The sequence below is a fragment of the Cervus canadensis genome, chromosome 1 (genome assembly GCF_019320065.1).
Source record: "Cervus canadensis isolate Bull #8, Minnesota chromosome 1, ASM1932006v1, whole genome shotgun sequence".
Taxonomy (NCBI): domain Eukaryota; kingdom Metazoa; phylum Chordata; class Mammalia; order Artiodactyla; family Cervidae; genus Cervus; species Cervus canadensis.
The window spans coordinates 36,428,361-36,451,666 of NC_057386.1; the positions used below are offsets into that span (position 1 = coordinate 36,428,361).

Consider the following 23,306-nt stretch of genomic DNA (forward strand, 5'->3'; position numbering starts at 1 on the left):
CCAAACCACCCTAGTCCTGTCTCCTTTTCTTCAGGGACAGGGGGCTAAAAACCTGATCTCTAGGCTCATGACTGACTAGCACTTTCCCCAGTGTGCCTGCCCCCCAGAAGGAATGCTAACAGTGCGAAACCAGCTACTGCAAGCTTCTCATTCATGAGAGAGAAGGGAAGGCCACGGGACCAGTAGCCTTTTTGGCAGCATCTGAGCTGATTGCCCAGTAGGAGCAGCAGATACTGGAGAAGAGACTCTATGATAGACACAGCAAGGGATAGATAGCCAGCAACTGCACTGCATGCATTATCTCTTTTGACTCTTGCTAAACTTCCAAGAGGTGAGTGAAGGGAATATGCTATGCACAGGCCTGTACTATAATTAACGGGGCTTCTTTGAAAACTAAGAATGACTTTCTCATTACCCCCAGGCAAAGGGCTGGGAGCAGTAAAAAGTACATCATGGAAAGACATCTTGAAACAAGATGTTGAAGTACTGATGTGACTGATGGAAAACCATTAGTGACTGTTCTCATGCCCGGAGCCTTGAGGAAGTTGCTGAGAAAGGTCTTCACTAGCTGAAGAGCTAAACAGAGTCATGAAAGGCCTGAAGGTTTGACATTGAGGACTGTGCATTGTATATCTTTATCCCCAGTTTGAGATTGTAAAGAACATATATCTCTAGAGCACAAGTAAGGAAGTAGAAGTTAACAATAAAAGGCATGCAAGGATTAGGATCTGGGCTTTTGCCTGCAAATGGCATCAGCCCCCTGATCCCCACTTTATTTCTGAGTCTTCTTTTTCTTTATTCTTCTGTGGCACCGCTCCTTCGGGTCAGTTTGTTGTTGGGCAGGTCCCGACAGTAAGTAGAATTATTGTCATTTTATCACATGGAAAAATGGTGAACTGAATTGCCTGGAATCCTGAGGGCTCAGACAATAAAGAATCTAAACTTCCTTTCCAGACTGATTTTCCCACTGTACCCTGTGCCCCTATTAAAGATACATAATCTGGAACTTCCCTGGTGGTCCAGAGGTTAAGAATCAACCTTCCAATGCAGGGGTTCGATCTCTGGTTGGGGAACTAAGATACCACATGCCATGGGGCAACTAAGTCCGTGCACTCTAGAGCCCACGCACTGCAACGGTCACCCAGAACAGTCAAAAAAGAGATACATAATCCATTTCTGCCTAATGTATTTTTCCATTGTATGAATTCTTTGTCCTTGAGTTTTCTCCATGAAATTAAACTTGGACTTCATCTGTTAGGTGATAAGTGGACAGTGAGTGATTTAAAGAGACAGACACAATCACAAGCAGGTTAAAATACATTTTTGGATCCAGTAGGCAGACATCTCTATAAAGAAGCCTGTCTGAAAAAAGAACAACATAGGTTTAAAATGGGATAGCAGATAGAAAGAGTTGTAAGACTGAGGAACATTTGTTGAATGACGAAAGAGGATATGATATTTACCAGTCAATGGGAAAGAGCTGATATAAAGGCAGAAACTGGAGAAAGAAAATACCACAGCTGAAAGAATGGTGGAGTTATATAGCTAAGGAAGCCGAAGAGAAGAAAGGTGTGAACATACGGATGCATTTACACTTTTCTTCTAAGTTTCTGAAGAGAAAGAACAGAATGGAAGCATGTGTATGGAAATTATGTTCTAGGGCAAATATTGAGGGAATATTTCCTTAAGGGTTTAAGTTTCTCAGTGAAGAGGGATGTGACACCTATGTTTTATTGTCGTTGTTGTTGTTCAGCCACTTAGTCATGTCCAACACCTTTGCGACTCTAAGGACTATAGCCCACCAGGCTCCTCTGTCCATGGGAATTCTCAGGCAAGAATATTGGAGTGGGTTGCCATTTCCTACTCCAGGGGATCTTCCTGACCCAGAGATTGAACCCCCATCTCTGCATCTCCTGCACTGGCAGGTAGATTCTTTACCACTTAGCCATCAAGAAACCCCATGGCCCACCTCAAACACCACCAATTACTTATTAAACTTATTTATAATTTCTATGTGTTTTCATTGGAATGGAACCCGCTGACATTGGCTAAGTCTGCCACGTTGCCAAGAGCCTCAGCTCGAAGCATTACCCTTCTTTGCCATATGAGCTAACCATAGTCTCTGAACCTTCCAGTTTTACTAACCCTCTCAACTGTGAGATATTATGATTTCATGTGAATATAGGGAAAGGCATTCAAGAGAGAAAATCAAATTCACTTAGGTGCAGAGATGAAAAAGTACATCATATTCGGGGGAAAGATAATTTTATCTGCATTCCCTGTGCCTATGTGTGTACTATAAACCTGATATGTACTATAAGAGACATTCAGAATAAGTGCATAAATTTATTACAGATTGAAGCAATCATTGATTATAAGTCTTTTTGTAAAATTTAGTGAATTACTTGGGATATTCCAGACTACAGTAACAAATACATGACAAATGCAATGGTTTTAACAGTATGAAGTTTTTTTCCTTATGTAACAATCCCACTGGGTGTCCTTGGTGGATGATGGTTCTCCAAGGGACACAGGCTCATTCCACCATGTGACTCCATCGTCCCATTCAGCCTCTTGGACATTTCCAGCCAGCCAGCACAAGGAAAAAGAGTGTAGAGGAAGCCTGATTTCATAATCTCTCTCTAAATTTTCTTAACTTTGCTTTTTGGAACTAATTCTTTAAAAAATATTTTTCTGTATTTTCTTTTTTCAGGAAACAATTTTTTTATGTTGTAGTATAGTTGATTCTGGGCTTCCTTGGTGGCTCAGCTGGTAAAGAATCCTCCTGCAAAGCAGGAGACCTGGATTCAATCCCTGGGTTGGGAAGATCCCCTGGAGAAGGGAACAGGTACCCACTCCAGTAATCTGGCCTGGGGAACTCCATGGACTATTCCATGGGGTCACAAAGAGTCGGACAGGACTGAGTGACTTTCACTTTCATAGGTGACTGACAATGTTGTGTTAGTTTCAGATGTACAACAAAGTGATTCAGTTATACATATACATATTTATCTATTCTTTTTCAAATTCTTTTCCCATTTAGGTTGTTACATAACATTGCAGAGTTCCCTGTGCTATACAGTAAGTCCTTGTTGGTTATCCATTTTAAATACAGCAGTGCATACATGTCTTACAGATATCCAACTGTCCCAGCACTCTTTACCAAATGTACAGTCTATCCTTTTCCTGCCTAGTACTAAACCAACTGTGTTTAGTATCAATTTCTAACAAGAGTTGGATCCGTTTCTAACTCTTTAACATATTACATAGATCTGTTTGTCTATTCCTATGCCAGTTCCACTCCACTGTCTGAATTACCAGAGTAAATCATCTTGATAACTGACAGGTCAGTTTCTTTCTCCTTATTCTCATGCCTCAAACTCTCTTAGTTCTCCTGGGTCTTTATTCTCAGACTACATTTTTGGATCAGTTTGGTAAATATCATCTTTTAAAGTAACCTATGGTATTTTGATTGGGATTGTGGCGAACTCATAAATTAATTGGAGGTAAACTGACATTTCAGTTATACAACATTGAAACTTCTGTTAATAATATTTATCTCCCTCTTTTTTTTTATTATTTGTTTCTTGTTGTTTGGTAAAGTTTTGTAGCTTTTCCCAGCCAGTCTGGACCTCCTCTTTTTTAAAGAATTATTTCTCTATTTCTTAAAATTTCTCTTGCTGTCATGAATGGGAATAATTTTTAAAAATTATAATTTTGAATGTATAAGACAAGTGGCCCAGGTAAGTGCTGCTAAGGGGAATAGACCAGAGGTCCCTGGATCAGGAAGATCACCTGGAGAAGGAAATAGCAACCCACTCCAGTATTCTTGCCTGGAGAATCCCATGGATGGAGGAGCCTAGCAGGCTACAGTCCACAGGATCACAAAGAATGGGACATGACTGAATGACTAACAACAGAAGCATAAGACAATATTGATATTTTAATATTGCCTAAATCTTTTAGTATATCTAGAGTTTCTCTTGAATTTTCCTTGAAAACAACTCTGAATTCTATCTACTTTGTTCTTTCTATCCATTTCTACTAAGTAGTAGTTGAAAGTCACCATGAAATTGGATGAGTCACCAAAGGAGGTAATAATAATAATAAAAAGATAAGGCAGATCAAAGAGAAAAACATTATGATCACATATATTTAAGAGTTTGGAGTATAGAAGAAACATATCAAATGTGAATGTTTACCTTAAAAATGAGATGCCCAAGAAGTAAATTCACTGATCTCACTTTGCTATAACCTAACCCAGATGGTCTTTATGATCTGCAATTTTCTGATGCCAATGTAGGCAGTTGTGATGTTCTGGACTCTGGGGCTCATTCTCGGTTTAGTCAGTGGAACACTTTCCAATTGTTTAGGGTTCTTCTTGTACTAGCCATTCTTTGCACTGGAATGCTTTCTCAAAGACTCCAAAATATTGTCCTTTGCTTTTCATGTGTGATAAGATTATCGTACGATTCTGGCTTCTCCATTAAGTTCTAAGGTCCTTGAAGCAGTCTTTGCCATATATGAATAAAAATGGGTAAGTTGCACTTTTCCCATATTTATGCTTTTGCCTCAAGAACTAACACAGTTTCTAGCACATCAAATATGAACTTAATTGCCTGTTAAATAGTTAAACCCTAGGTGTTTGGGTATGGTGCTGGGACTGGAGAGGATGGGCACTTCATAGATGACTTACTTCTTAGAATGAGTGTCCAGGGCTCATTGTCAGCTAGCCCCACGGACCAAAAGGGATGTTTTACCTGCAATGCACCGCCTATCTCTGGATTTGGTAAACCCAGGTATTGACACAGCAACTACAGGAGTCAAAAGTAGTGGCTTAAAAAGAACATTATACACAGCATTTCACTATTAATTCTGGATTCCTCTCCCCTTTCCTGCTGAAGGATCCATGAGAGAAGACAACCAATCCTCTACCTTCAATTTCATCCTCCTGGGAGTTAGCGGTCAGCAGGAAGAGGAAGATGTCTTCTTCATCCTCTTTCTGTTCATTTACCCCATCACATTGATTGGAAACCTGCTCATCATCTTGGCCATTCGCTTCGATGTTCACCTCCACAACCCCATGTATTTTCTCCTTGCCAGCCTCTCCTTCATTGACATCTTCTTCTCCTCTGTAACCATCCCTAAGGCACTGGCCAACCACCTCCTGGGCACCACAGCCATCTCCTTTGGAGGATGCCTAACACAGATGTGTTTCATGTTAGCTCTGGGTAACACAGATAGTTACATCCTGGCTGCTATGGCCTATGATCGAGCTGTGGCCATCACCCGCCCACTTCATTACACAACAATTATGAGCCCACGGACCTGTGTCCTGCTAGTCATCGGGTCTTGGGTGGTTGGAAATGCCAATGCCTTCCCACACACTCTGCTCACAGCTAGCCTGTCCTTCTGTGGAAACCAGGAAGTGGCCAACTTCTACTGTGACATTGCCTTTTTGCTCAAGCTGTCCTGTTCTGATATCCACTTTAACGTGAAGATGATGTACCTGGGGGCTGCTGTTTTCTCTGTGCCATTACTATGTATCGTCATCTCCTATGTTCGGGTCTTTTCCACAGTCTTATGGGTTCCCTCTACTAAAGGTGTGCTCAAGGCTTTATCCACCTGTGGTTCCCACCTCACAGTTGTTTCTCTGTATTATGGGACAGTCATGGGCATGTATTTCCGCCCTCTGACTAGTTACAGCCTAAAGGATGCTGTGATAACCGTCATGTACATCGCAGTGACCCCAATGTTAAATCCTTTCATCTATAGTCTGAGGAATCGGGACATGAAGACTGCCCTGAGGAAACTTTTCAGCAGCAGAATCTTCTCATAACCAATGTGAGATAATGTTAGAGACTGCACTAAACCAATTAAAATATACTTGAAAAGTCAGCCTTAATATTCTCCCCCTCCAAGTCACCTTATTCTGTAGAGACATTAAATTTCTTTTCTCAGAAATCTGGTAACAGTTTGATGAGACATGCTATTATCCATTTATACATGTAATTGCTCCTTTTGGCAGAGTGGCAGGAAAGTTATTAGATCCTGTTCCAATGAGGCTACTGACTGGCAGAGTAAAGCTGAGAATGTCTGTTGTTGTTGTTTTAATTGCTAAGTCCTGTCTAACTCTTTCGGGACCCCATGGACCACAGCCCTCCAGGCTCCTCTGTCCATGGGATTTCCCAGGCAAGCATACTGGAGTGAGTTGCCATTTGCTTCTCTAGGGGATCTTCCTGACCCAGAGACTGAACCTGCATCTCTTGCTTGGCAGGTGGATTCTTTACCACTGAGCCACCTAGGAAGCCTTGAGAACATCTCAGTCATGGTTTAAGGTGTACATAATATAAACAGAAAAGATCTGCCTTGTCTCTGTCTTAGAAGGTAAGTATTGCAGTATTTCATGCTTTGGAGTCTACAAGTTATTATTTAAACATCAGTTTGGAGAATTATTAGGTTATATCACCCCTACTTTGCTTGAAAACCTTGAGGACAAGAGTTGTCTTAACACTTTGCTCTATTTCTACAAATGTTGGTCATTGCGATCAATAATTGTTTGTGAAGGTAGAATGGGTGAATGTAAGTGAATAAATTTAATCTGATAATGATTAGACATGAATACATTTGACATTATTTGCCATCTATCCTATACTGGGTATGTTATAAAGTAATTTTGGAGCCATTCAGGAAGCAGAAATTATAAAGACTTAACACAAGGAATTACTTACATAGATGCATTCTGAAAGTGACTAAAACAAGATAAAAGATGAATACTGATATAATCCAAAAGTTACTAACTGCAAGAAGAAGCTGTTTTCACTAGAACTGGGGGAAAGGAAGGGGTACATGGTGTTACCAGAACCTAAGAGTTCAGCAGAGGGATGACCACATGCCTGAAGCTCACATCTCTGAGAGGAGCTGCCAAGCTGCTTTTACTTGGTCCTCACCTGCGGAGGTGATGCAAATGTTCATTCCTGCGGTTCTGAATCCTCATGAGTGTGTGCTAAGTCATTTCAGTCGTGTCCAACTCTTTGTGATCCCATGGATTGTAGCCACCAGGCTCCTCTATCCATGGGACTCTCCAGGCAGAATACTGGAGTGAGTTGCCATGTCCTCCTCCAGGGGATCTTCCTGACCCAGTGTGTCTCCTGAATTGCAGGCAGATTCTTTACCACTGAGTCACCTGGGAAGCCCCTAGAAAATGATGCTTTTATTGAAAATAACAAGAGAATAATTTTAAGAAAACCAGGTCTATTTGGGGCAGACTTTAAAGGTTCCTGAGGAACACACTCAGGGAAATGTTCGATAAACCATACAGTGAAGATATGAAGCTTTGCAGCAAAATTAACAGAGCATGAATCAGAGTGGCACTGATAAGTAAAGTTTGGGAATAGATAAAATTATCTAAAAGCCCCTGTAGGATGACTAAATTTCTAGAAAAAGGGGGCATAATGGAGAATGAGGATTCTGGTGGGGGGAAAGGAAACTTGTACAAGTTTGACTTGATGTTCCTATGAGTCAAGCTATGTCTCTCGATTTTCTATTCATCAAAGCACACTGCACAGTGTATTTTCATTGTGTTGTCATAAAAACGTCAAGTGGGCATGCAAATGCTTGTTTTGGAAAAAAAGATGAAACAATAGCCAACACAAGGAAAACAGTGATGAGTGCTACAAAAGAAGTTCCAAATGTGCCATACAGTTTCAGAAAAAGTAGACATTTCTTTAAAGATCAAATATATTGGGTTGGCAAAAAAAACTCCTTGACACACATACATTATTGATACTATGCATAAAATAGGTAACTAGTGAGAAGATACTATATAGCACAGGGAACTCTACTTAACACTGCGGTGACCTGCATGGGAAGAAAGTCCAAAAGGAAGGGGATATATGTATATGTATGGCTGATTCATTCTGCTATACAGTGGAAACTAACACAACATTGTAAACAACTGTACTCCAAGAAAAATTAATTTTTAAGAGTTCTTGATTAAGATCTTATAGAAAAACCTGAATGAAATTTTTGGCCAACCCAATACATGTGTGCGTGTGATGTTCTCTTACTATATCACATACATTATTGTCTCTTTAAATTTTCAAAAAGCCCTGCAGCACAAAATTGTAGCCCTCTTACACAGACAAGAACACCAAACCTCCCAAAGGTGAAATGACTTCATTGATGTGTTTCAAGAGGATGGTGGCTCAGTGGTAAAGAATCTGCCTACAATGCAGGAGACCTAGGTTCCATACCCAGGTCAGGAAGCCCCGGGGGGAAAAAATGACAACCCACTGCAGTATTCTTGCCTGAGAAATCCCATGGACAGAGAAGCCTGGTGGGCTACAGTCTACAGACTCGCAAAGAGTCAGGCATGACTTAGCAACCGAACAATAACCAACAGGCAGATAAGGATTCAAATTCAGTTTTCCTCATGACCAGTACATTCCCCTGGCTAAGTTGACCCGCAGAGGAGACATAAAATAATAAGGATAGATATATAAGCAAGTCAGAATGTGTGCACTGGCAGAAGACTTGGCTAGAATTTTTACAATTAGAGAGGGCACTCCGGACACAGCGCTAGTTGAACAATAGGACAGAAATGGGAAATATGGGCTCACATAGAAGTTACGAACTTTAAAGCAGCAAAGTGATTCTTCTAGTCTCAGTGACTATCCTTACACCATTGCTCAGTCCATCTAAATGTATCTGGTGTCACTGAAGAGGATGCCAAGGAAATCCACAAGGAGAGAACGCCAGTAACATAAAACACAGCTGTCACACGCATTTATATCTCTGGCTTCCCAGGAAGTCATGTAAATTGTTCAGGGATGTGACACTGGGCCATGGACAGGGGTAAAAAAATAAAAGTAGAAGAAGTATTTCTTCTCTAAAATCACACTTTCCTTAAAGAGAAGGGGACCAAGATGGTATCACTCACAGACACACCAAATGTATACCTATTAATACAAACAGAGCAATTCCTTCCGAAGAGATGAGGGCTGATTGAGCGGCTTTTGCACACAGAAGGACCACCCAGCAACGGGTAGGAAAGGGACTTCCCTGGCAGCCCATTAGTTAGGACTTCGCCTTCCAATGCAGGGAGTTCGGGTTCCACCCCTGGTCAGGGAGCTAAAGACCACATGGCCCACAACCAAAAAAAAAAAAAGCATAGAACAGAAGCAATACTACAGCAAATTCAATAGAGACTTTTTAAATGGTCCATTTCAAAAAAAAATCTTAAAAGATAAAGAAATGGGGAGCTTCCCTGGTGGTCCAGTGGTTAAGAATCCACCTGCCAATGCCGGGGACAAGGGTTCGATCTCTGGCCTGGGAAGATTCCACATGTCCTGGGACAACTGAACCCATGTGTCACAACCACTGAGCATGCGCTCTAGAGTCTGAGAGCCACAACCTCTGAGCCCACCTGTCACAACTACTGAAGCCCACGCACCCTAGAGCCTGTGCTCTGCAACAAGAGAAGCCATGAGAAGCCCGCAGACTGCAACAAAGAGTAACCCCTGCATGCCGCAACTAGTGAAAGCCTGTGAGCAGCAATAGATTCTGCACAGCCAAAAAACAAAATACATAAATCTTTTAAAAATAAAGAAATGGGTAGGAAAGATGGAGACGTGGTATCCACAGGAACCCCAACCTCTATGCAACACCTACAGGAGGGAGGGATGTTACTGAGGAGCCTGAGCACAGACTCACCTGTCCCAGGGCACAGTGAAAAAGCAGCAGTTTAAGGCATGTTTAGATTACCCTGGGGGCTTCCCTGGGGGCTCAGTTGGTAAAGAATCCACCTGCAATGCAGGAGACCCAGGTTTGATCCCTGGGTGGGGAAGATCCCCTAAAATAAGGAGGAAATGGCAAACCAATCCAGTATTCTTGCCTGGAAAATCCCATGGACAAAGGAGCCTGGCAGGCTATATAGTCCATGGGGTCACAAAGAGTCAGACACGACTTAGTGACTAAACCACCACCACCATTCTACATGGGAAGAAGGCTTTTTTAAAATACAAATTTCTACTCTTTTCTCAGATAGAGTTCTAGAGAAAGATGAAATAGAATTATATTATGTTTCACACTTAACACCAGAAAGATTTCTGTGTAGGCTAGAAGTAAGACAGGAGTGTAATTGTACCATAATCTTTTTTTTTTTGCTACTAATTACTTTTTTTTTTCCTTTGGACGTCCGTATCTTATTTTTTTTATCAAGTGTGAAACAGATCGCCAGTCCAGGTAGGATGCATGAGACAAGTGCTCAGGGCTGGTGCACTGGGATGATGAGGGATGGGATGGGGAGTGAGGTGGGAGGGGGGTTCAGGATGGGGAACACATGTAAATCCATGGCTGATTCATGTCAATGTATGGCAAAAACCATTTCAATATTGTAATTAGCCTCCAACTAATTAAAAAAAAAAAAGTGATTGTACCATAATCTTTACCGCTCCCAAGGGCTGGTTCCATTTTGTGTTGAGGCAGAGAACAGGGGCCCACTTTCCAACAAAGAGGCCAGAATAGGTCAACCCAGGGCTTTGACCCTGGAGACATACTCTGGGAAGATGTAGCCCATCCTTTTTCTAGGGAAGAACTCTGAGATCAATTACTCCTGAGAACCTCTGTGTCCCATTAGGGCACAGTTGTAGGAGCACGCAAGGAGTCTCCACAATTACTCTGACTGGTTGGAATGAAGGTCTGAGCAAATCATGTTTCAGGAGACTTTATAACCTGCTGCATAATTCCAAACGTTCTCATTGCTGTGACCACCTTGCTCCCTTACAGAGGAAGCTAGAATCCTCATCTCCAGTATCCATCCAAGACAGCTCTTCCCACCCCTTCTGCTCTACAATTAGGAAACTTGGGGTCCTTCTTTCCAAACCATCCCAGTCCTATCTCCTTTCCCACAGAAAGAGAGGACCAACTCTGCCAAGCTTCTATCAGCACTTTCTCCAGCACAGCTACTCCCCAGGAGGAATCTGCTAGAACTGGTGGCTGTAAAATTCCCTTTTGTGGAAGAGGCCAGAAGGCCACAAGACCAGGACCCTTTTTGAACATTATCTGAGCTGACGTCCCAGGTAGGGGCTTTGGCTATTGGAGAAGTGACTCTCTATCACAGTGACAGCATGAGATAGATAACCTGCAACTGCACTACATGTATTATCTCCTTTGAGTCTCATAAAACCCTCAAGAGGTAAGTAGAATTATTATATGCTTTTATCAGATGAAAACAATAACTAACTGAATTGCCTAAAGTCAAATAGAGATGGTAGCAAAACTAGGACTCAAAAACCAAAGTCCTCAAGATTTGATGGGTGTGTGTGAGAGAGACAGACAGACAGACAGACAGAGAGAACATGCTTCCCTTCTGATAATACTTCTCCTTGGGCTTTCTCTAAAAAAAAAAAAAAACAAAACAGGACGAGATGGAGTAGCTCTGATTTGGTTGTCTCAGTCTTGAACTGTCCACTTTCTAAAGTAATATTGTTTGTGTGTGCACATACTAGTAGTCACACAAGTGCGTTATTTTAGAAAAGCACTAAGGACGGCACTCCTTTCACCCCCACATTCAATGGTGCACGCTAAGAAGCTCCTCCAGGAAGTTGTGTTATTTTATTGTCAAAGCACTGATGCACCAACCTATCGGGGAGTCTCAGAGCACTCAGAGGATGCCTTTGGGTATGTTTCCTACCTCATACGACAAGGGGAAGCATTTGGCTTCCTCTATCCTCAGCATCACCACACTCATGCCACGGATACCACAGAGCCTCAACACTTTCCCTGAAAGTGGATTTTAGCAGGCAGCATTTCCTGGGACTCTGGCTTAACTCCAGGGAACTCGAGGTTCTTACTCCGCCTGTAGCTTCATGCTGATCCCTACCTGCCCCCTTTCTCCCATCCCCAGCTCCTCTCTGCGGGGGCATATGCTTTTTTACCTCTTTCTCTCGGGTTTCTGCAGAAATGATTTCTCCCCATGAAGACACTGACATCCACCACTAAGGATCTCTATCATCCATCCCTGTGCTCAGGAATCTCTCTGCTCTTGTTCCATTTCTTTGGTTCCTGTGTTGATTATACCAACCTCTTCTTTTCTGGTGCTAGTCTTACATTCTTTCATTATTTACCTTTTTTATTGCCTTGTGGTTGTTCTTGCACAAGATAAGCATTCAAAACACTGCCTTATGAATCAGTCAATTAAAATACATGTCCAAATTTCTCTGTTTACATTAAATAAAAGGTTGCATAACTGTATTATCAGAAAAGGTTAATTTTACTGAGGAGCCTGAGCACAGGCTCCTTATATCCACTATATTATCTTTGTATATAATGAATAAAGTACAAATCACCTGTGTTGGTCAAAACTCCCCACAGTATAACCCCAAATTTCTTTTCCTGATTGAATTCTTCTTATTCCCCTGCCTGAACTCTCAGCTTCTGATAAAGATATACAACATGTGGTTCTGCCTGAAGGTACCCTTCACTGTCTAAACAACTTGTCCTTGAGATTTTTTCCATGATAAGAAACTTAGACTTCATCTATTAGGTGATATGTAGAAAATGATAGTTTTAAAGAGATAGACACAATCACATTTATATTTTATAATATAATTGTGAGTTCAATAAGCAGCCATCTCTATAAATAAGCCTAGATGAGCATTGTATTTGGTCCCTGGGTCCCCATTCCCAGTGTAAATAACTTCCATTTATTTTTAACCTCTTCACAAGGAACATTCTATCTCCTACTTTCACTGAAAAATAGATTTGAACCACCCAACTTCATGACTACACTCTAGACCCAATGATCATCCAACCTATGAAATCTATATTTTAAGTTAAATTTACTTATTATAAAGTTATTAAAACATCATAATGACAGAGCATAACATCAAAAAACATATAATCTAGATTTAACAAAAATAAGATTTGGTCAAATTTGCTACAAATTTTTTTGGAATATAGTTGATTTACAGTGTTGTGTTAGTTTCAGGTATACTGCAAAGTGATCCAGCTTGCTTCAGATTTTTTAAAGAAATAAATATTAGATACATTCAAAACTCTATTTATTTCCATCTCAAACCTCAATTTTCTCCTTATCATTCCAGCAATAACTGTAATTCTAGAGTTGATAATATACTCCCATTCAGAATTTATACTTATAAAAAACTAAAGCACTGAGTCTCTATTTCTGCTTTGCAAATAAGTTCATCTGTATTATTTTTCTAGATTCCACATATAAGCGATATTACACTATATAAAGAACAAACTATGGACACCAATGGGGGAAGGAGAGATGGGGTAAACTGGGAGACTAGGATTTACATATACACACTACTATGTATAAAATAGATAATTAATGAGAACCTGCTCTACAGCACAGGGAAATCTACTCAATGCTCCTTGGCATCCTAATTGGGAAGGAAATCTAAAAAAAGAGGTGATATATGTATTGTATAACTGATTGACTGATGTACAGAAGAACCTAACACAACATTGTAAAGCAATTATACCCCAATTCAAAATTAATTTAAAAAAACTAAAGCACAGAGACAATAAATAGAAAAGTTGGGTTATAGACCAATTATTTGAAATTAAATCAACAAGATCGGATGTAGAGGTAAGGGAAAACTGGATGAGTATGCCCAGGAGTACACCACATGTGGGAAGCCCATATAATAAACCTGGGTATAATTCAAGAAATACTGAGTGTAAACTTATAGGTACACAAAATGAACACTATTCCACAAGTGTCTCTCTGGAAGAGATAAAAATAAAGAAGGCTTTCCTTTTCAAAACACCTTGCAAACTATTTAGGTTGTATATGCAGTCTGTAGGGATTCTTAGACATGTCACAGCAAAACAAATGTGGAAATAAAGGAAAGAGAGATCAAGTGTACAGATGTTGATCAGACAGTCTACTAAGCAGTAGCTGAAGCCACAATGGGGTTGAATGAGTCACCAAAAGAAATAACAAAAGGGAGGCAAAACAAAGTGTTGTGCTTATATATAATTAAAGGTTTGGAAAAGAGGTAAAACCTACCAAGAGGTAGTAGAAAACATACACTTCAGAAATGGAACACCTGAGGAGGGATTTTACTAGGCTTGCTTTGCTAGGACCTATTCCCAGTTGTCTTTCTGATCTGCATATGTGTGCTCAGTTGTTCAGTCGCGTCTGACTGTTTGCAACCCCATGAACTGCAGTCCACCAGGCACCTCTGTCCATGGAATTCTCCAGGCAAGAATATTGGAGTGGGTTGCCATTTCCTACTCCAGGGGATCTTCTCCACCCAGGAATTGAAACTGTGTCTCCTGCATCTCCTGCATCGGCAGGTGAATTCTTTACCACTGAGTCACCTGGGAAGCCCATCTTTTGATTTACAACCTTCTAACACCAGGGCAGACACCTGATACCACCTGGGCTCTGGGATCAGTCAATGGAATAGTTTCTAATTATCCAGGATGCTCCATGTACAACACATTCTTTGTACTGAAGTTCTTTCTTCAAATACTCTAAAACGCTGTCCTTTTCCTCTCATGTACAATAATCCTGTGACATTTAGGATTCTCCATGAAGTTATAAGGTCCCTAAGAGCAGACACTATGTTATATATGTCGAGTAAATAAACAACCATATTTTTGACATGCTCATGGTTTTTCCACAAGGCCTTACAAAGTATCTAACACATACAAATTGAAATTTAATTGTTAAATGATTAAATCAAAGGTTTTGAATCAGGCAGATGGGCATCACTGATCTTCTTAGCATGTGTCAAAGGCTCTCTGACAATTAGATTAATGAAAAGGGATCATTTTCCCCAAATATTAATTATCTCTGAATTTAGCATACCCAAGTATAAAAACAGGCAATCCAATGTGGTGAATAAAGAATATATTAGACACAGTACTTCACTAAAAATTCTGGTTTCTTCTCTTCCCTTGCTAACAAAGGAGCTATGAGAGAAGAAAACCATTCCTCTGTTCTGGATTTCTTCCTCCTAGGAGTTAGTAGTCATCAGGAACAAGAAGACTTCTTCTTCGTTCTTTTCTTGTTCATTTACCCCATCACACTGATTGGAAACCTGCTCATCATCTTGGCCATTCGCTCTGACATTCGCCTCCACAATCCCATGTATTTTCTCCTTGCCAACCTCTCCTTTGTTGACATCTTCTTCTCCTCTGTAACCATCCCTAAGATGCTGGCCAACCACCTCCTGGGCACCAAAGCCATCTCCTTTGGAGGATGCCTAACACAGATGTATTTCATGATTGCCTTGGCTAACACAGATAGCTACATCCTGGCTGCTATGGCCTATGATCGAGCTGTGGCCATCACCCGCCCACTTCATTACACAACAATTATGAACCCACGGACTTGTGTCCTGCTAGTCACTGGGTCTTGGGTGATTGGAAATGGCAATGCCCTCCCCCACACTGTGCTCACAGCTAGCCTGTCCTTCTGTGGAAACCAGGAAGTGGCCAACTTCTACTGTGACATTGCCTCTTTGCTCAAGCTGTCCTGTTCTGACGTCCACTTTAACGTGAAGATGATGTACCTGGGAGTTGGTGTCTTCTCTATGCCATTACTATGTATTGTCATCTCTTATGTTTGGGTCTTTTCCACAGTCTTACGGGTTCCATCCACCAAAGGTGTGCTCAAAGCCTTCTCCACCTGTGGTTCCCACCTCACAGTTGTTTCTCTGTATTATGGGACAGTCATGGGCATGTATTTCCGCCCTCTGACTAGTTACAGCCTAAAGGATGCTGTGATAACCGTGATGTATATCGCAGTGACCCCAATGTTAAATCCTTTCATCTATACTCTGAGAAATAGGGTCATGAAAGCTGCCCTGGGGAAACTCTTCAGCAAGGGAACGCCCTCACATCCAACATGAGCTCATACACTGAAGACTGCAGTCACCAGTTAGGGTATACCTGGAGACCCATCCCCAACATCATCCCCTCCAAAAAGCTGCCTAGATCTTTCCTTCTGGAAATTCCTCCCCTCAGAAATCTTGTAACAGCTATGAGCCACGTTACTCAAATCACCACTTTGCATATTTCATTTTGCTTTGGCAGGAATATTGGGTTCATGTCCCAATTAAACAACTGACCGTGAGAGGAAAAGTGAGAAAGACTGAGGTTCAGCCTCTACATCCACATGTAAAGAATAATAATACCTGCCCAGTCACTGTCATAAGCTGCAAGGATCACTATGGTTCAGACTATGAAGGCTATAAATCACTATTCAAATGTCATTAGATTTTTTATATAATTATGCTAATTATTAGATTACTACATCTAATCACCTCTACAGTTTGCAAGCCTCTTAAGGCAGGAGCTGTCTTAATGTACCACCATACCTTTCACAGTCTTGGTCATATAAAGTGCATCCAATGAATACTGGTGGAAAACAAAATATATGAAGCATTGGTCTCTAAACTGTAATATAATCAGGATTATATGTAATCATAGTGGATATTGCATCCATTATGTACCTCGAGTGTCAAAAAGGACTCACTCTGGGGATAGAAATCATAACAGGTTTGTTTAAATAAGAAGATTTACCTGCCACAAAATGGTTGATATCACTTTGTTGTGGAATCTAAAAAAATCATACAAATGAACTTATTTACAAAACAGAACTAGAGTCAGGGATGTAGAAAACAAACATGGTTAACAGAGGATAAGGAAGGAGGGATAAACTGGGAGATTGGACTGGCATATACATACTACCACATATACAATAGATAACCAGGGGCTCCCCTGTGGTTCAGTGGTAAAGAATCCACTTGCCAATGCAGGAGATATGGGTTTAATCCCTGACTCAGGAAGATCTCACAGCTAAACCAGAATGCCGTAACTATTGAGCCTGTGCTCTAGGGCCCGGAAGCCACAACTATTGAGCCCACACAACACAACTACAGAAGACTGAGTGCTCTAGAGTTCTGCAACAAGAGAAGCCACTGCAATGAGAAGCCCACACACCGAAACTGGAGCATTACATGCGCTGCAACCAGAACAAATCCCTCACAGAAACAAAAGACCCAGCACAATCAAGGAAATAATTTTTTTAAAAAACAGCTAACTATGAAAAACCTATTGTATAGCACAGTGACCTCTAGTCAGTACTCTGTAATGGCCTATATGGAAAAAGAATCTTAAAAAAAAAAAAAAAAGAGTATGTATTTTGCTGAAACTAATACAACATTGTAAATCAACTATACTCCAATAAAAAGTTAAATTAAAAATGAATAGCAAGTTTACCAATACAGTATACTAATGCATATATATGGAATTTAGAAAGATGGTAACGATAACCCTATATGAAAGTCCAGGTTGGATGCATGAGACAAGTGCTCGGGGCTGGTGCACTGGGATGACCCGGAGGGATGGGATGGGGAGTGAGGTGGGAGGGGGGTTCAGGATGGGGAACACATGTAAATCCATGGCTGATTCATGTCAATGTATGGCAAAAACCACTTCAATATTGTAAAGTAATTAGCCTCCAACTAATAAAAAAAAAAAAAGTAATTGTACCATAATCTTTACCGCTCCCAAGGGCTGTTCCATTTTCTGTTGAGGCAGAGAACAGGGGCCCACTTTCCAACAAAGAGGCCAGAATAGGTCAACCCAGAGCTTTGACCCTGGAGACATACTCTGGGAAGATGTAGCCCATCCTTTTTTTCTAGGGAAGAACTCTGAGATCAGTTACTCCTGAGAACCTCTGTGTCCCATTAGGGCACAGTTGTAGGAGCACGCAAGGAGTCTCCACAATTACTCTGACTGGTTGGAATGAAGGTCTGAGCAAATCATGTTTCAGGAGACTTTATAACCTGCTGCATAATTCCAAACGTTCTCATTGCTGTGACCACCTTGCTCCCTTACAGAGGAAGCTAGAATCCTCATCTCCAGTATCCATCCAAGACAGCTCTTCCCACCCCTTCTGCTCTACAATTAGGAAACTTGGGGTCCTTCTTTCCAAACCATCCCAGTCCTATCTCCTTTCCCACAGAAAGAGAGGACCAACTCTGCCAAGCTTCTATCAGCACTTTCTCCAGCACAGCTACTCCCCAGGAGGAATCTGCTAGAACTGGTGGCTGTAAAATTCCCTTTTGTGGAAGAGGCCAGAAGGCCACAAGACCAGGACCCTTTTTGAACATTATCTGAGCTGACGTCCCAGGTAGGGGCTTTGGCTATTGGAAAAGTGACTCTCTATCACAGTGACAGCATGAGATAGATAACCTGCAACTGCACTACATGTATTATCTCCTTTGAGTCTCATAAAACCCTCAAGAGGTAAGTAGAATTATTATATGCTTTTATCAGATGAAAACAATAATTAACTGAATTGCCTAAAGTCAAATAGAGATGGTAGCAAAACTAGGGCTCAAGAACCAAAGTCCTCAAGATTTGATGGGTGTGTGTGAGAGAGACAGACAGACAGACAGAGAGAACATGCTTCCCTTCTGATAATACTTCTCCTTGGGCTTTCTCTAAAAAAAAAAAAAAAAACAGGACGAGATGGAGTAGCTCTATTGGTTGTCTCAGTCTTGAAACTGCTCCACTTTCTTAAAGTATTTGTTTGGTGTGCAATTACTAGTAGTCACACAGTGCATTATTTAGAAAAGCCACTAAGGACGGCACTTCCTTTCACCCCACTTCAATGGTGCACGCTAAGAGCTCCATCCAGGAAGTTGTGTTATTTATGTCAAAGCACTGATGCACCAACCTATCGGGGAGTCTCAGAGCACTCAGAGGATGCCTTTGGGTATGTTTCCTACCTCATACGACAAGGGGAAGCATTTGGCTTCCTCTATCCTCAGCATCACCACACTCATGCCACGGATACCACAGAGCCTCAACACTTTCCCTGAAAGTGGATTTTAGCAGGCAGCATTTCCTGGGACTCTGGCTTAACTCCAGGGAACTCGAGGTTCTTACTCCGCCTGTAGCTTCATGCTGATCCCTACCTGCCCCCTTTCTCCCATCCCCGGCTCCTCTCTGCGGGGGCATATGCTTTTTTACCTCTTTCTCTCGGGTTTCTGCAGAAATCATTTCTCCCCATGAAGACACTGACATCCACCACTAAGGATCTCTATCATCCATCCCTGTGCTCAGGAATCTCTCTGCTCTTGTTCCATTTCTTTGGTTCCTGTGTTGATTATACCAACCTCTTCTTTTCTGGTGCTAGTCTTACATTCTTTCATTATTTACCTTTTTTATTGCCTTGTGGTTGTTCTTGCACAAGATAAGCATTCAAAACACTGCCTTATGAATCAGTCAATTAAAATACATGTCCAAATTTCTCTGTTTATATTAAATAAAAGGTTGCATAACTGTATTATCAGAAAAGGTTAATTTTACTGAGGAGCCTGAGCACAGGCTCCTTATATCCACTATATTATCTTTGTATATAATGAATAAAGTACAAATCACCTGTGTTGGTCAAAACTCCCCACAGTATAACCCCAAATTTCTTTTCCTGATTGAATTCTTCTTATTCCCCTGCCTGAACTCTCAGCTTCTGATAAAGATATACAACATGTGGTTCTGCCTGAAGGTACCCTTCACTGTCTAAACAACTTGTCCTTGAGATTTTTTCCATGATAAGAAACTTAGACTTCATCTATTAGGTGATATGTAGAAAATGATGGTTTTAAAGAGATAGACACAATCACACTTCTATTTTATAATATAATTGTGAGTTCAATAAGCAGCTTCTCTATAAATAAGCCTAGATGAGCATTGTATTTGGCCCTGGGTCCCCATTCCCAGTGTAAATAACTTCCATTTATTTTTAACCTCTTCACAAGGAACATTCTATCTCCTACTTTCACTGAAAAATAGATTTGAACCACCCCACCAACTTCTAGACTATACTCTAGACCCAATGATCATCCAACCTATGAAATCTATATTTTAAGTTAAATTTACTTATTGTAAAGTTATTAAAACATCATAATGACAGAGTATAACATCAAAAAAACTTATCATCTAGATTTAACAAAAATAAGATTTGGTCAAATTTGCTCCATATTTTTTTGGAATATAGTTGATTTACAGTATTGTGCTAACTTCAGGTGTACTGCAAAGCGATCCAGCTGGCTTCAAATTCTTTAAAGAAATAAATATTAGATACATTCAAAACTCTATTTATTTCCATCTCAAATCTCAATTTTCTCCTTATCATTCCAGCAATAACTGTAATTCTAGAGTTGATAATATACTCCCATTCAGAATTTATACTTATAAATTATAATGTATCAGATAGAAAATGATGGTTGTCAAAACTAAAGCACTGAGTCTCTATGTCTGCTCTGCAAATAAGTTCATCTGTACTATTTTTCTAGATTCCACATATAAGCGATATTACACTATATAAAGAACAAACAATGGATACCAATGGGGGAAGCAGAGATGGGGTAAACTGGGAGACTAGGATTGATATATACACAATACTGTGTATAAAATAGGTAATTAATGAGAACCTACTATACAGCAGAGGGAAATCTACTCAATGCTCCTTGGCAATCGAAATGGGAAGGAAATCTAAAAAAAGAGGCAATATATGTATCGTATAACTGATTGACTTTGATGTACAGAAGAACCTAAAACATTCTAAAGCAATTATACCCCAGTTAAAAATTAATTTAAAAAAACTAAAGCACAGAGACAATAAATAGAAAAGTTGGGTTATAGACCAATTATTTGAAATTAAATCAACAAGATCGGATGTAGAGGTTAAGGGAAAACTGGATGAGTATGCCCAGGAGTACACCACATGTGGGAAGCCCATATAATAAACCTGGGTATAATTCAAGAAATACTGAGTGTAAACTTATAGGTACACAAAATGAACACTATTCCACAAGTGTCTCTCTGGAAGAGATAAAAATAAAGAAGGCTTTCCTTTTCAAAAAACCTTGCAAACTATTTAGGTTGTATATGCAGTGTGTAGGGATTCTTAGACATGTCACAGTAAAACAAATGTGGAAATAAAGGAAAGAGAGATCAAGTGTACAGATGTTGATCAGACAGTCTACTAAGCAGTAGCTGAAGCCACAATGGGGTTGAATGAGTCACCAAAAGAAATAACAAAAGGGAGGCAAAACAAAGTGTTGCGCTTATATATAATTAAAGGTTTGGAAAAGAGGTAAAACCTACCAAGAGGTAGTAGAAAACATACACTTCAAAAATGGAACACCTGAGGAGGGATTTTACTAGGCTTGCTTTGCTAGGACCTATTCCCAGTTGTCTTTCTGATCTGCATATGTGTGCTCAGTCGTTCAGTCGCGTCTGACTGTTTGCAACCCCATGAACTGCAGTCCACCAGGCGCCTCTGTCCATGGAATTCTCCAGGCAAGAATATTGGAGTGGGTTGCCATTTCCTACTCCAGGGGATCTTCTCCACCCAGGAATTGAAACTGTGTCTCCTGCATCTCCTGCATCGGCAGGTGAATTCTTTACCACTGAGTCACCTGGGAAGCCCATCTTTTGATTTACAACCTTCTAACACCAGGGCAGACACCTGATACCACCTGGGCTCTGGGATCAGTCAGTAGTACAGTTTCTAATTATCCAGGATGCTCCATGTACAACACATTCTTTGTACTGAAGTTCTTTCTTCAAATACTCTAAAACACTGTCCTTTTCCTCTCATGTACAATAATCCTGTGACATTTAGGATTCTCCATGAAGTTATAAGGTCCCTAAGAGCAGAGACTATGTTATATATGTCGAGTAAATAAACAACCATATTTTTGACATGCTCATGGTTTTTCCACAAGGCCTTACAAAGTATCTAGCACACACAAATTGAAATTCAATTGTTAAATGATTAAATCAAAGGTTTTGAATCAGGCAGATGGGCATCACTGATCTTCTTAGCATGTGTCAAAGGCTCTCTGACAATTAGATTAATGAAAAGGGATCATTTTCCCCAAATATTAATTATCTCTGAATTTAGCATACCCAAGTATAACAACAGGCAATCCAATGTGGTGAATAAAGAATATATTAGACACAGTACTTCACTAAAAATTCTGGTTTCTTTTCTTCCCTTGCTAACAAAGGAGCTATGAGAGAAGAAAATCAATCCTCTGCCCTGGATTTCTTCCTCCTAGGAGTTAGCAGTCATCAGGAACAAGAAGACTTCTTCTTCGTTCTTTTCTTGTTCATTTACCCCATCACATTGATTGGAAACCTGCTCATCATCTTGGCCATTCACTCTGACATTCGCCTCCACAACCCCATGTATTTTCTCCTTGCCAACCTCTCCTTTGTTGACATCTTCTTCTCCTCTGTAACCATCCCTAAGGCACTGGCCAACCACCTCCTGGGCACCAAAGCCATCTCCTTTGGAGGATGCCTAACACAGATGTATTTCATGATTGCCTTGGCTAACACAGATAGCTACATCCTGGCTGCTATGGCCTATGATCGCACTGTGGCCATCACCCGCCCACTTCATTACACAACAATTATGAACCCACGGACCTGTGTCCTGCTAGTCACTGGGTCTTGGGTGATTGGAAATGGCAATGCCCTCCCCCACACTGTGCTCACAGCTAGCCTGTCCTTCTGTGGAAACCAGGAAGTGGCCAACTTCTACTGTGACATTACGTCTTTGCTCAAGCTGTCCTGTTCTGACATCCACTTTAACGTGAAGATGATGTACCTGGGAGTTGGTGTCTTCTCTATGCCATTACTATGTATTGTCATCTCTTATGTTTGGGTCTTTTCCACAGTCTTACGGGTTCCATCCACCAAAGGTGTGCTCAAAGCCTTCTCCACCTGTGGTTCCCACCTCACAGTTGTTTCTCTGTATTATGGGACAGTCATGGGCATGTATTTCCGCCCTCTGACTAACTACAGCCTAAAGGATGCTGTGATAACCGTCATGTATATCGCAGTGACCCCAATGTTAAATCCTTTCATCTATACTCTGAGAAATAGGGTCATGAAAGCTGCCCTGGGGAAACTCTTCAGCAAGAGAACACCCTCACATCCAACATGAGCTCATACACTGAAGACTGCAGTCACCAGTTAGGGTATATCTGGAGACCCATCCCCAACGTCATCCCCTCCAAAAAGCTGCCTAGATCTTTCCTTCTGGAAATTCCTCCCCTCAGAAATCTTGTAACAGCTATGAGCCACGTTACTCAAATCACCACTTTGTATATTTCATTTTGCTTTGGCAGGAATATTGGGTTCATGTCCCAATTAAACAACTGACCATGAGAGGAAAAGTGAGAAAGACTGAGGTTCAGCCTCTACATCCACATGTAAAGAATAATAATACCTGC

At 40.8% G+C, this 23,306-nt stretch overlaps 3 protein-coding genes across 3 annotated transcripts; all 3 read left to right on the forward strand.

The window, feature by feature from the left end:
* Positions 1 to 4,909: 4,909 nt before the first annotated feature.
* Positions 4,910 to 5,839, forward strand: LOC122447861 (olfactory receptor 1A1-like). Its single transcript, XM_043478614.1, has one exon. The coding sequence runs from the start codon at positions 4,910 to 4,912 to the stop codon at positions 5,837 to 5,839; it is 930 nt and encodes a 309-aa protein (XP_043334549.1).
* Positions 5,840 to 14,954: 9,115 nt separating this feature from the next.
* On the forward strand, positions 14,955 to 15,893 carry LOC122447911 (olfactory receptor 1A1-like). The gene has a single exon (XM_043478708.1). The coding sequence runs from the start codon at positions 14,955 to 14,957 to the stop codon at positions 15,891 to 15,893; it is 939 nt and encodes a 312-aa protein (XP_043334643.1).
* A 6,185-nt stretch (positions 15,894 to 22,078) lies between these two features.
* LOC122447976 (olfactory receptor 1A1-like) lies at positions 22,079 to 23,017 on the forward strand. Its single transcript, XM_043478822.1, has one exon. It carries the CDS (start codon positions 22,079 to 22,081, stop codon positions 23,015 to 23,017), a length of 939 nt encoding a protein of 312 aa, XP_043334757.1.
* The last annotated feature ends 289 nt before the right edge of the window (positions 23,018 to 23,306 follow it).

What these genes read in the sequence shown, in the direction of transcription:
- LOC122447976 (XM_043478822.1), top strand. Translation starts at nt 22,079, where the DNA reads ATGAGAGAAGAAAATCAATCCTCTGCCCTGGATTTCTTCCTCCTAGGA.
- LOC122447911 (XM_043478708.1), top strand. Translation starts at nt 14,955, where the DNA reads ATGAGAGAAGAAAACCATTCCTCTGTTCTGGATTTCTTCCTCCTAGGA.
- LOC122447861 (XM_043478614.1), top strand. Translation starts at nt 4,910, where the DNA reads ATGAGAGAAGACAACCAATCCTCTACCTTCAATTTCATCCTCCTGGGA.